The sequence below is a fragment of the Galleria mellonella genome, unplaced genomic scaffold, assembly GCF_026898425.1.
Source record: "Galleria mellonella isolate WM207_F2 unplaced genomic scaffold, CSIRO_AGI_GalMel_v1 utg352, whole genome shotgun sequence".
NCBI classification, from domain to species: domain Eukaryota; kingdom Metazoa; phylum Arthropoda; class Insecta; order Lepidoptera; family Pyralidae; genus Galleria; species Galleria mellonella.
In genome coordinates, this window is record NW_026442084.1 from 4,944,066 (window position 1) to 4,957,858 (window position 13,793).

General features: G+C 35.6%; 1 protein-coding gene across 1 annotated transcript in view; it reads right to left on the bottom strand.

Annotated features, from left to right (window-relative positions):
- Window positions 1-13,793, bottom strand: part of LOC113522310 (uncharacterized) — a gene marked incomplete at its 3' end in the record, with an annotated part of 31,111 nt that overhangs the window by 15,893 nt on the left and 1,425 nt on the right. The window contains exons 2-6 of the mRNA XM_052897133.1: window positions 5,336-6,040; window positions 4,078-4,251; window positions 2,953-3,104; window positions 2,378-2,485; window positions 149-324 (exon numbers count right to left, since the gene is read on the bottom strand). Of these exons, the coding sequence (XP_052753093.1) occupies window positions 149-324; window positions 2,378-2,485; window positions 2,953-3,104; window positions 4,078-4,251; window positions 5,336-6,040 (1,315 nt within the window). The remainder of the gene's footprint in view (window positions 1-148; window positions 325-2,377; window positions 2,486-2,952; window positions 3,105-4,077; window positions 4,252-5,335; window positions 6,041-13,793) is intronic.

Below are 13,793 nucleotides of genomic sequence, written 5' to 3' on the forward strand. Positions count from 1 at the left end.
TTTAAAAGGCGGGCAGCACACCTGCAATGCCGCTGGTGTTGTGGGTGATCATGGGCGGCGGTAGTCACTTACCATCAGGTGAGCCGCATGCTCGTTTGCCCCCTGTGTTGTAAAATAAAAAATATAAAAAAATGAAGAAGCGGCTGACCTCCAGTAGACGAGCGCGACGCCGAGCGCGGCCAGCAGCGCGATGAGCGCGACAGCCAGCAGCGCGGCCGTGCTGACGCCGACCGCGCGCCCAGCGCCGCCCGCCGCCGCGCCGCCCGCCGCCGCGCCCGGCGACATCGCCTCCGTGTGCGCCGTGCACCACTCGCTCGACACCTCCTGCTCCCCGGACGCCATTGTTAGTAAAAGCATCTAAAAGCCCCATCCATCTATCTACCCTATCAGGTCAACCTCCACGCGGAACCCACTGGTAACCGTCGTGGTGAAGTGTCGTCGAATTCGTAATCAAATTGGGTCAATTGACTTGCATTCATTCTCACCTATCATCCTTTACTCCGCCAGCGTATACTAATAACGCAGGCGGGGATGAAATTCCATTTTCAGCCATTGAATAAAAAGGGCATGCCCTACCAGGGGGATACGACTATTAGTTATTGGAATCTTTTACAAGACTTTGTACAAAAGACTATTTATGACTAGCTGTTGCCAGCGACTTCGTCCGCGTTTCCGTCGTTTTTCGTAAAATAAGTAGCCTATGTCCTTCCTCATGGTTCAGTGGTTTTAAAGTAACAGACACATTTAAATTCACTGCTCTGCTCCTATTGATCGTAGCGTGATGAAAAGTATACTATAACCTGCCCAGGAGTGTGAAGAATAATTGTACCAAGTTTCGTTAAAATCCATCAAGTAGTTTTTGTTTCTATAACGAACATACAGACAGACAGACAAAAATTTTACTGATTGCATTTTTGGCATCAGTATCGATCACTAATCACCGCCTGATAGTTATTTTGGTAATATATTTCATGTACAAAATTGACCTCTCTCACAGATTTATTATAAGTATAAAATGTAATGATGAAAACTAGTCAGTCCATCGTGACAAATTCACCTACAATTAACAACATACCAAGAAAGAGCCGCGTGGAGGTCAACCTGACAAAGTTATATTGCTAGCAAAGAGATCACATACCCATTACAAACAATCCCTTCTTCATACAAAAACATTTGCATGGGTATCTCTAAATATGCATATTTGCCATATATATTGCCATAAAAATGGGTTATGGCAATAAAATTACAGAGTACGGAGATAGAACATCATAGTCCTCAGGAATATCAATAAATGAGGATTATGATCAGCATCACAGTATATTCTGTGCTGTCCATTACGATTTTCATATTTAAAGCGACGATTGCAACTTCCCATCAAGTACGCCGTCAGCTTATTTACCATTTCCAAGTATTTATACACAAATAGGCATACAAATAAACGTACAAACCAAAATCTAATTATAATTAGATATATTAAGGAAAAACATACAACCACATATTTGTATTTATGTCATTATATTGCAGATATATATGTTACAGTTTTAGCTTTTTGATAGGTCAAACAATGTTATCTATACTAATATTATAAAGAGGAAACATTTGTTTGTTTGTTTTGTAATGGATAAACTCGAAAACTACTAAACCGATTTCAAAAATTATTTCACCTATAGAAAGTTACATTATCAGAGAGCAATATAGACTGTATATTATTTTGGAAATAATTATATCTGTTGTAGTCAAAACTCTTAACCAATCAAAAGTACCATTGACCAGCTAAATCAGTTAAAAGTACTTTTGATATATTTTAATCTGTACTTTATGCTACTGTATTTCACTCGAATTGTTTATGTGTCAGTGTTTATTTTTATATTTCTGGTGCAATAGAGAGTTAAATAAATAATACTGGGGGAAAAGGGATTGTTAGTAATGGAGACTGATAATCCCATTGCTAGCAATATACCCAACCAGGTCTACCTCCTCGCGGTTCCCCCTGGAAACTATCATTGTTAATTCCTGATGAATTCATCATGATAGGCTAACTGGCCTGTTTTCATTCTCATCGATCACCCTTCACTGGTGCTCCGCCAGCGTATCCCGTTAGCGCAGGCAGAGCTACCATACCATTTTCACCCATAAAAAAAAATAATAAGAACACTATTATCCCTATCACGTCAAGTTGTCGACAGACAGTTATGTTGTGTTTCAATTAATCATAATGAAATCACACAAAAACGCTTTTAATGAAATAAGTAAGTTAATATATATATATATATATTTGTACAACTATTGGACATGAGTAGACTGTCATATTTCTTATTCAATTACTCGTTTCTTTACATTTTACTCACTACAGCAGAAAATATTTCCTAAAATTTACCTCCGGCGGTGATTCAGACCCGTTAATAAGTGTGTTCGGCCGCGTCACCGACTGCGTCGCCGCGTACACCTTTAATTCGTAGCGGGTCATATTCCACGACTCCACATCCTGGAATGAAGAAGGTATGATTAAAATACAAAAGAGAGAGAGAGAGAGAGAGATGAAGAGAAAGAGAGTTTGGACAATAAAAACATTATAGCACATACAGTTTGCTGTAAGTGGAACCAAACGTACTTATTGCTGAAAGCAAGAAATTAAAAGACATGTCATCTGTTTGTATATATATGTGTCGTGTAATCCCAATAATGGGATGGGCTACCCCATGGGTATCGTAAGAGGCGCCTAAGAGAACTTAATGGAACTTAATGAAGGAAAATTAAGGGAACCTAATGGTCACGGTATCGGCAGCAGCGTCTTCCTCACCAAAGCCTAATTGCAGTTGCTAACCCGCACACCAAGTGTGGCAACTACTGGCAACCCCCCCCCCCTTATAGGGAGGCATGTATTCAAGTGTTAATGATTGATAATAATAATAATAGATCCAGTGGTGTTTATTTATTTTTAATCTAACTTACCATGCTTATTGTTGTTTCAATATCGTTTTTGCTAGTCGGCAGTGTCAGTCTCGTTCTGGGCTGCTGCTCGGGTATCTTCCTCAAGGTCACCACGTAGTGGTCCAAGGTATTGTTATACTCAGCCGGCTGCCGCCATTGAAGGTATAGGTTTTCTAGAACATAGTAAACGTGAAAACAATGTCAATTAATGATCGAATAAAAACGTTCATAGGAACGTGTGACCACAGATAAATATCCTGTCATTTAAAATGTATATATATATATATATATATATATATATATTAAAATTTCTGAATGATTGTTCAAAAAGTTCTTTCCGAACCATCAGCAGATAACAATATTTTAAATGAAATAAAAATTAATATAAAAAACAGGGTGACTTTTAATAAAGATGTGTCACAAAAAAAAAAATATTTCCATTGTGATCTAAAAACTAAACTGCTGAACCGATTTTGATATGATACTCATCCCTCGACCATTAAACACTGCACAGATTGTTTTAAAATTATATCATGGTTGTTTACATCTGTGCATATCCTTAACCCTTAAATACCTGAAGTTTCAAATTTGATACCGGGGTTATAAATCGCATCGGGCGCCTACAATCGATTTTTTTAATATTTGGCTGTTAACATGTTACCAAATGTTTTTTTTTTTTCAAAATAAATATATAAAAATATCGTTTTAATTATTTTTACTATTTTTCCCATTAGTAAACACAGTAAAGGGTACACTTGTATATTTTTTAATTTGATTTAAAAAATCAGGCTTTTAAAGGTTAATAAGATTGTATTCCAAAAAAATTGACTTTAGTTGTAGCAAAATTAGTTATATTGATTTAAAAATTACTGAACCAATTTTGATAAAATTTCTATGGTACCAATCTGTAAGTACAACCTTTTAAATAAAAAAAAGAATTCTCCAAATCAGTTTACAATTGATAAAGTTGTGATGTAACAAACATAAAAAAATATAACCGAATTGAAAACCTACTTCTTTTTGTAGTCGATTGAAAAGAGCTTGTAAACAAATCTATTTAAATAAAGATTATTAGAATAGAATAAACTATTGAAACTAAAACGTTATCTTACAATAAAATATATATAATTAAAAAAAAAAACATACGTCTGAGCAAGTCACACGTGACGTTCAGTATCTTGGGCGGCGACGGCGGTACCACGTCTGTTAGCACGTACAATGGTTCCGACTTATTGCTAAGCCGCGTGGGCAGGTCAGCCGATATGGCGCCTTCAGTGTTGAAGAACGCCCTGACCCATATCTTGTAAGGCGCAAATGATTCTGCGGGTAGTGAAAAATTAATTAGTGTTTTATAGATTATCTATACATATAAAAGATGATTCTGATTGACTGGCTGACCCATATATCAACGCACAGACAAAACCATTTAATCTAGGGTCTTGAAATTTTGCAGATAGGTTCATTATATAGTATAGGTCAACAACAAGAAAGGAATTTTGAAAATTCAACCCCTAAGGGGGTAAAATGGGGGTTGAAAGTGTTAAAATATGAAATTTCGTCAGTTTATAAGTTAAACATGTGCAATTGCACTTTTACAACAGACCAAGAAATCGAAAACAACACGCGACAGAAGCCACGAGCAAAAACTAATACTTATCTTAGCTCTCAGGATTGACAATGAATGAAAGATACAATCTACATCACAGTATATTCTGTGACATATATGGTCCATTGATATCTATAGATAAGGGTTTAGTCCTCAGGAAGGTAAACACATAAGGGTAACTATGGACATCATATCTTCTGTAATATGAGTAGTGCTGTTCAATACTGTTCATATCCAAATCAACGTTTACCCTGACAATGATGGAAAGCCATCAGGTGGGCCGTCAGTTCATTTGCTATACTAACCCTTTTAGTGCCATTGATTTTTACTCATATCTATTTAAAAATGCCAAAGAAATCTTTGTCGTGTTGATGTCATTTACCATTGTCGCTAAAAAAACTGTATCTCCTCCAAAAATTATCCAATTTTAATATTTTTTTTTACATCAAGCTAAACAGCGACTGATTTCATGAGCGCTATGACGCTCGTGGCACTTTTAGTTGCAATGCGCACGAGCGCGATGGCGCTCGTCGGCACTCAAAGGGTTAAACTATATCTAATAGCAAAAAAAAAAGTCAAACTGAGGTCATTGACACTGCCTACTCCGTAAATCGTAATGATATAAATAAATAAGATTTAGTGCATTACTTATTGATAACATTGATAAATTAGATATCAAAAAAATTGTTGCATTTGCTGCAAAAAAAAACTAATTGGATAGTTTAATTTGCAGAAACGATGATTACATCAAATTATTTTTATAAAGTTTAAATTATTATTATTACAATAAAAACTTACGTAAGTTCTTCAATCGGTATCCAACAACCTTTGTCACCTTTCCAGACGTATTTAACAGAGTCAAATTTTTTATTGCGCTCGTGTATTCCTCCATGCCGAGGTCGCTCGAAAATATATGTTTCCTTTTAACGTCCTCTGAACTTTGGACCCCTGTCACATTCCTGACATCGAACCTGGGCATTCCCTGTTCGTAATATAATACATAAGCATACTGCGTTGTATCTTTTACTTGTTTATTTGCTGTATACGATTTTTTAACAACCATTGGCAAATCGTAGTCATGTATCTCTAAATAATCTACTGTCTCTAGATTCTGGTTTCTGGACTCAGTTACATTTCCGTCTTGCCGCCTCTTTCTATGTCTATGGGAGCGTAAATCTCTTCTATCTCTATAACTGTCGATACTGTCAGGTGTAAATTCCTCAGGGTATTTCTGTTTGTCATCTTTATACAATGTGTACTCTGTGTCTTTGAATTTGTCAGAGACAATGGCATCTTCGTCTTCGTTTACGTCGCTGATGGGTTCGTCGGATTGGGGTTCATGCTTCGGGGTTTCGGGTTTGGGTGTTTGTTGCGTGTCATCACCCGACACTACCGGGTGTGCGGGCTGCAAGACCTCAGTGTACGTAGTCGGCGGGGCCCATGACAACAGGATCTCGTTGCAACTCACCGCTCGTGTCACTAGATTTTTCGGTGCGGACGGAACTGCAACAAAAACACACATTTTAAGATTTAAAAATATATATTACGATTTTATAAGGCGAATATTTTACCATTAAGGTATCGATAAAAAAAAATGCGTTTGCTATTCACACATAATCATTATATTAGTTCACATACGAAAATACTAGCCGTTTGGTCCCAGCATAAAGAGGTCGATTGTCTACGACAGAGTTACACAATTGCATATCAACCTTTGGTAAAATAATACAACAAAGTAGCATTTATTAGTCCATTTAATAAAAATAGCAGACTTTTAATAAGAAAAGATTGATTTGCAGTTACATTTTTATGGTTGTGAGTGTAATTCAGGTGAAATTATAGGCAGAAATATATGGAATAGACAGGAAAGGGAAAGCAAAACAAAAAAGTGATAATATAATGAGACGCTTACACGGACGCCTCTACTTTATCTCATAAATTTCCAGCGACAATCAGCGGTGAGGTATGGCGGTAAGATTTCTTAATATTTGTGACTCAGATGATAGTAATGATAATTTAATTAAACAATTAAATATGTACTGTAGAACAAACCCGGTATTTGAGTTACTACGAAGATCAGTCATTTAGATATCATTTAAATAAATAATTATAAAAGAAAGTTTGCTGCTTTCCATCTAGTGAAAAGTCTTTTTTAATGGATGATAATAGAATAATACTTCGCTTGCACTATCGAAATACGCTAGCGGGACACCAGTGAGAGAAAGAGAATGAGAGAGTCAGCCCATTGTGAATTCCTTAAAAAAAAAAAAGAATTTACTACGATATTTTCCAGGGGAACCGCGTGGAAGTCTACCTGATAGGGTATATGCGTTTTGCTAGCAATTTTTTGTACATTGGACATTTCTTCTGACATTCTTTTCACACTAAGCCTCTTATTTGGACCGTTGTACGTAAGTATTTATATAGGCCGTGTGGTCCCGGTATAAAAGAGGCCACCCCTTCTTTTGCCGTGGGTGTCGTAATAAGCGACTAAGGAAACTCAATGGTCGAGGGATAGGCAGCAGCGTCCCTCTTAAAACATCTCTAAAAGCCTAACTGCGGTTGCCAAGAGTGGCAACAACTGGCAAATCTCTCTTTATGGGATAAGCTTATGTTCAGCAGTGGACAATTAATGGCTGAAATGATGACGTATGTATTGCTAGCAATGAGGCTGCTAATAATTAGATTATATTACCAACAATACTTATATATTTATATACATTAGTTATTTTTATATTATTATATACATTACTTTTTCATTTATTTTTAAACGAAATATTTACCGTGATTATTCAGTGTAAACGGTAAATATCTCGTTTTTAACCGACTCCAATTCGGTTGTATTTTTTATTATGTTTGTTACCTCATAAATTCGTCAGTTGTAAACCGATTTGGATTTTTTTTTATCTGAAAGGATACGTACAGATTAGTCCCATAGGAATTTTATCAAAATTGATTCAATAGTTTTTAAATTAATATAATTAATTTTGCTACAACTGAAGTCGGTTTTTTTTTTTTTGGATCTTAATCAATAAAAATGTGCACAGTTGTAATCAGCCATGATATAATTTCAAAACAATATTTGTAGTGTTTAATAGTCGAGGGATGAGTAGCAGCATCCCTTTTAAAACATCACCAAAGTGTAACTTGCCAACCCGCCTGCCAAACTTGGCAACAACTGGCAAATCCCCTCCCCCTTATGGGGGCCTAGGTTCAGCAGAGGACAGTTAACGGCTTATACGGCGTGATATATGCGTAGTGTTACTACAGTTGTACAATGATTCAATTAAGACGCCCTACTCCATAGAATTGAGTACGCCGTCGGCTTTAGAGAAAATGTAAACGTTGCTAATTATGACAACAACCATAAATGGTATTGTGAAACGATGGTTGTGTAATGCACCGGGAGGTCATAGGCCCGACAGACAATACAATGGCTTTATTGATGAAGTGCGGACGACTTTTGACGGCGATACCATTTTACCAAAAATTTACGATCTTGGTGGCCGTTTAACCGCCTTATCTTTCAATCATCACGGATTCAATTCCTGAACAGTACAAACACTTACCTTGTTAAATAATAACTAGTTTAATTTTAAAGATTTTTTTTATCAAAATTTGCTATTGCTCCCTACTGATTCATCTTGTCAAATACGTTAATTAAATAAAGTTAATTATCTTTTAAATCTTATTTATTTTTATTTATACTTTATTGTATACAAAAAATTACATTCATATAATTTACATTAAATAAAGATGTACAACAGACGAGATTAACCGAGTAAGAGTTCTCTTCCCGCAAACCCTGAGTAGAAAGGAGCATTAATTCCCATCTTATTACAAAACTAAATAAGATCAGAGGAAGACTGTACAAAAATCGTTTGCTTGGGCACCTCTGTACCATTCGTGTTTCTACGGTGAAGCAATTATAAATAATTGCTTCACGGTAGAAACACATGGCTGTGTTTCGGTTTGAAGGGTGGGATATGGCAGTGAATTTACAGGGTACAGAGGAATAACACCTGAGTCCTCAGGAATGGCAACGCATGGAGGGTATCATGGGCGAAACAGACTCTGTTATGTCCATGGTACTGCTCATATCTATTGGCAACGGTTACCACTTTCCATCAGGTGGGCCGTCAGCTTGTTTGCCATTCTAAGTTGCATAAAAAAATATCAACAATTCGTTGTGAAGCTAACAAATACTCGTAGTCTGCGAAACTGATGTTAACTGAAAATAATAAAAAAAAAAATAAGTCGGTTACATTTAAAGGTTACAACTCAATAAGAATCACTCTGTAGCGTCCCAAATCACCATAACCGATCTGGTAAATATTAATAATGCCCTGTTAAATTGCTCTAGACGCAATACAACAAGACGTGACAACGGACCAATTATATAAAAAGAAAGTCCGAGTTACGTGATTGACCGCCTACAATACCATAAAACCTTAACCCCTGAGGTATAATTTACACGGGACTAATCCATAGCCATGACGAAACTACATTACGGTAACAAAGTCACACTCCGAGGTAGACAACACAAGTACCTTAATTCTACTACTTCCTGTTACTATTAAAAATACTGGTTTGTGAGGATGGATGGTTGTTTATTGCTTTTTTACGCAAAAACTACTAAACGTATTTGAATGATATTTGGTACACCGATTGATTATATCCTAACTTAAATTATTTAAACTATTCTATGTTCTAATAGAATACTTTAAATAATGATTCACGTCAGCGACGTCGTGAGATACAGCTTGACTATTATATGTAATATGAAACTAAGAATATATTAAAATATACACTATGATGTGAAGACGTTAGTATGTATATCAGAGTCCCCTTACCGCAAAATTAAACCCTTTCAAAAGTGCAGGGGGGGGGGGGGGGATATCGTTCAATTCGTCACGATGGTTTGACTGACCTGCCTTTTCAGCCTCATCAATCATCTCTCACTGGTGCCCCGCCAGTGTATACCGATAGCACAAGCGGAGTTTCCATTCCATTATCATTCATTAAAAAAAACAGTATTCTAGGCATGAATGCGAGCAGACTGGACTGGCCATACCTAAACAATTGCTATATATCGAGTGGTATATAGTAGAAATATAGTTAAAAATAAAAAAAAATGTCATACTAACATATATAGCTTTATGTCTCACTAACAAACGAGCCTGTTACTCCAATAAATAATAATTTAGTAAGTAATTTCTAATCGAAGTATTTAAAAGAAATCTTTTTAAAAAAAATTTCACCAATGTTCAAATAAGCAACGTTGTTACTTTTTTTTAAATACTGTTCATAAAAATTAAAATTTTAAAATCACTAGCTAAACGTAAAGTCTGTTAAAATACTAGGATGCTGCCACTAATTAGGCCTTACCCTTAGTCTTATCATTGATTGGGATCAGATGTCTGTAAAGCTATAGCCTTCAGATTCAATATAGGATTAAACAAAGTATATATATGTACTAAACAAAGTCGGAATAAAACTACGATCTCCTATTGATAATAATAATAAATCTGTCCTATTGATAGAAGAATTAAGATACTATTCCTATTTAGAACTTCCAAAAGAAGTTTCTCAACATATTCAGAATATCTCAAATTATCTGAATGATGGCGATTATTACTCACGATTCGCGATTACGTCGCAAATTCTGAACCGATTTATATAATTCTTTTTGCGAAAAAATGGGACATACAACTACTTTGTATGTCTTTATGTTTATTTATGCAGAGCAAAAAGCTTATTGCGAAGCAAAATCTATATGTAGACACGGGATTTTACGTTTATTCTAAATTCAAATCCGTATCTATCCTACATTTACAATAACAAAAAAATGTTTACAACAAAAAGTAACCTACGCCCTTCTCTATCCCATATAATACACTAGCTGTATCCGGCCGCTTTGACTGCGTAAATCAAAAGGTACCTATATAAAGTATCCTATGTGATAAGTTAGTAAATTACTTACCTGTATACCAAATTTCATCTAAATCCGTTCAGTACTTTTTGCGTGAAAGGGTAACAAACATCCCAATCGTCGTTATAAACTTTCGGATTTATTATATTAATTATATTTACAGGATGTTAAAGTAGTAAAAAAAGTAAAGTTAATAAATGTGTGTTTGCGAATAGTTTTTTTTTTTTTTAGAGCAATATAATGTTGTTAATAAATGAATCTATTTTATTTTCGTTTTGAATGCTGTGACGTAAGTAATAAAATATACACGGTGGTCATAAATTATCAAAAATTGAGAAATTTAACAGCCCGTTTCTAACTTTGTTACATAGATTTATGACTGGTGTTCCACTAAAGCTTATGTTGTGTAGTTGGCCGCTTTAAAAGGCAACAGATTTAAATTCCGGTCAGTAGTAACAGCCTCAAGTAGCAAGTCCAAAACTGAACTGCGTCAAATGTGGACACGATTAAAAAACAATGAGGCCCCGAGTCCTTGACACCGTCCTGAAGAGACAAAGGGTACCAGCGTAAATCTTTATAAAGGAAATTCGTATCGATCGATCAAACAATCAATCGAGGCCAATTAAAATAATAATATATTGCACAGCGCCATCTAGTCCTAAACTACGTATATACATACATACATACATATCTGTCACGCCTGTCTCCCATTAGGGTAGGCAGAAACAATGGAACGCCAAATGCTTCGATTCAAACAAACCTCTTTCGCTTCTTCCACATTCATCAATCTTGTCATACACGCTCGTCGGTTACGGGTACTTTTAATTTGGCCCTTCTTCAGCACGTCGCCTATTTGGTCGACATACGTCCGTCTAGGGCGGCCCCTACCGACATCTTCATTCATTCTTGCTCGATAAATCTACGTATATCTTGCACTATTATTAGATTATGATGGAATAACGCCACGCCAACATACACAATAACACCTAGTGTATGTCGGCTTAAAAACACGGGACCCGGAGGCGGTAGCCTCCGGAGATGAGGCCGGGATTAAAAAGGGTACGCCCCGAGGCCCCACCTCACCTGCTGGTCAAGCCATGTAATGGTCTGCGGAGGAGGCCGCGGGGCGCGGGACGCGGAGCAGCGGCGAGCGGACTCGCGGCTCGCGGCCGGCAGACAGACACAGCATAGTGGCAACCGCACACGCATATATTCGCACAATAAATTGTCGGGCTAAACTTGTATTTTACAACAACATTCCGCTCTTATTCTCCCTGAACACCTGCCCATACCATCTGGCAAACCCAGAGAAGACTTATGATGATGATTATGATGGTTGTTAGAAGATATATGATAGAAATTTATAAACAAGCATTTTTCTCATCCTCTTCTTTTTTTTTCCTGTCTTATCATATGTCTATTTGGGGACAGATGTTTCATTCTACCATTCATCTCTATTTGCAGTCATCTCACTAGTCATTCCCTTCCTATCCATGTCATCTTTCACGCACTCCATCCATCTCTTTCTGGATCTTCCTCTGTACTTATGACCATCCACATTTCCATCTTCATTCTCTTCTTCCTTGCACATCATATGCCTATACCATGACAAATAACTACCTCTCAACTTCTGTGTGACTTTCAAACTTTCTCTTATACTCATTCTTGATCTTGTCTACTCTTGTACACACCACACATCTATCTAAACATTCACATTTCAGTTATATGAAGACATCTTTCATCCATCATTTTAAAAAAAAAACCAAATCTTCAATTATTCCAAAATTAATAAGAAACCAACATGAGAGTAAACACTAATGAATGTAAAAAAAAAACAATCAAAACCAATTCGCTCATAATTGGCAAGGTAATCTTTTCTTTAGTTGTGTTATTAAAATAGTCATTCCAAACATGTTAAAAAAGATCACCGAATTATACATAGGAGTCATCTTAATTATCGCCTATGATAGACTCAATGTACTAGATTAAATAAAGGTACTTGCTGCAATGCATAGAGATGATCATATGGCCAGAAAGGTCATATCTATAAAAAGCCCTGGTCACGATCTATGCGACTGGTTATAAATAGCTAAGATATATATATAGCTCTTAGATTGGGGTTGTATCATATATACATCAGTTATAATATTTATTATATCTTATAATATTTAATTTACATAAATACTCAAGCATCTATCTACAAATAACAATAGGTACTAGATATTCTTTACTGTTCACTGTAAAAGACTACAGTAGAGTATTTAGCAGAAACAAAAATTACAAGTAATTAATGACATGGAAAAACAATTAACCAATCACTATGAAATTTGGTATACATAATTACACATACTACTTATATGGGATAAACAAGAACGTAGGCTATTTTTTACTCTGTTCAGTGAACATATCCCAATCCTGAATAAAGTCGTGGATAAAAGCTAGTAATATATAAATAATGATCTGTAGAAAACAATACAATAATAAAGTATTAAAATGAAATGTGTCAGTAAAATCTGTTTAAATGAGTGAAGAATTCATTTAAAAAGTAAACAAATACTGATTAGACCATAAGCTGTAGGTTAATAGAATATAATTAACCTACTGACCTATCATCATTAGCATTAAGCTCTTTTGTTAATAGATTAATGTAACACATAATTAGTGATTGCAACATGTAAGCCAAAATTTATTTATTTTTTAATACACTCTAACTAGAATATCTTTGTTTTACAATTATAATTTAAAACTTTTCTTGAGGAACTTTTGGAATGATAGGGAAGTTTGCAACAACAGACATTATATACTCTCAAATAGACTAGTTATGCCAAGCAAATCTTAACTGGCTGATCTTTCATGGTAAGATGCGGTGGTACTGGGGTGTCCATAATCACTAACCTTAATAATATTAATATATAATAAATATTAAAAAATTTTAGAAATAGTATACATTTTACATAAGTTTTTATGTAAAATATGCAACACTTTTTTTTAATAAGCGATAAAGGAATGGTAGCACCACCTGCGCTATCAGTATGTGCTGGCTGGACACAAGTCAGGGATAGTAGATTGAGGATGAAAACAGGTTAGTTAATCCATTGTGACAAATTTCACAAAAATTTACCAAAGATAGATAGTCCAGGGAGAACCACATGAAGGTCTACTTGATAAGGGTATATTGCTAACAATGGAGCTGTTACATCCCTATTACTAACAGTCTCATTCTAGCAGTATATGGAATACTGGATTAAAAATAATGTTTGATAAATTATTTGTGTTTACCTGATTGTATATTAGCATATAAGCCATAGGCATAGTTAGGGATTT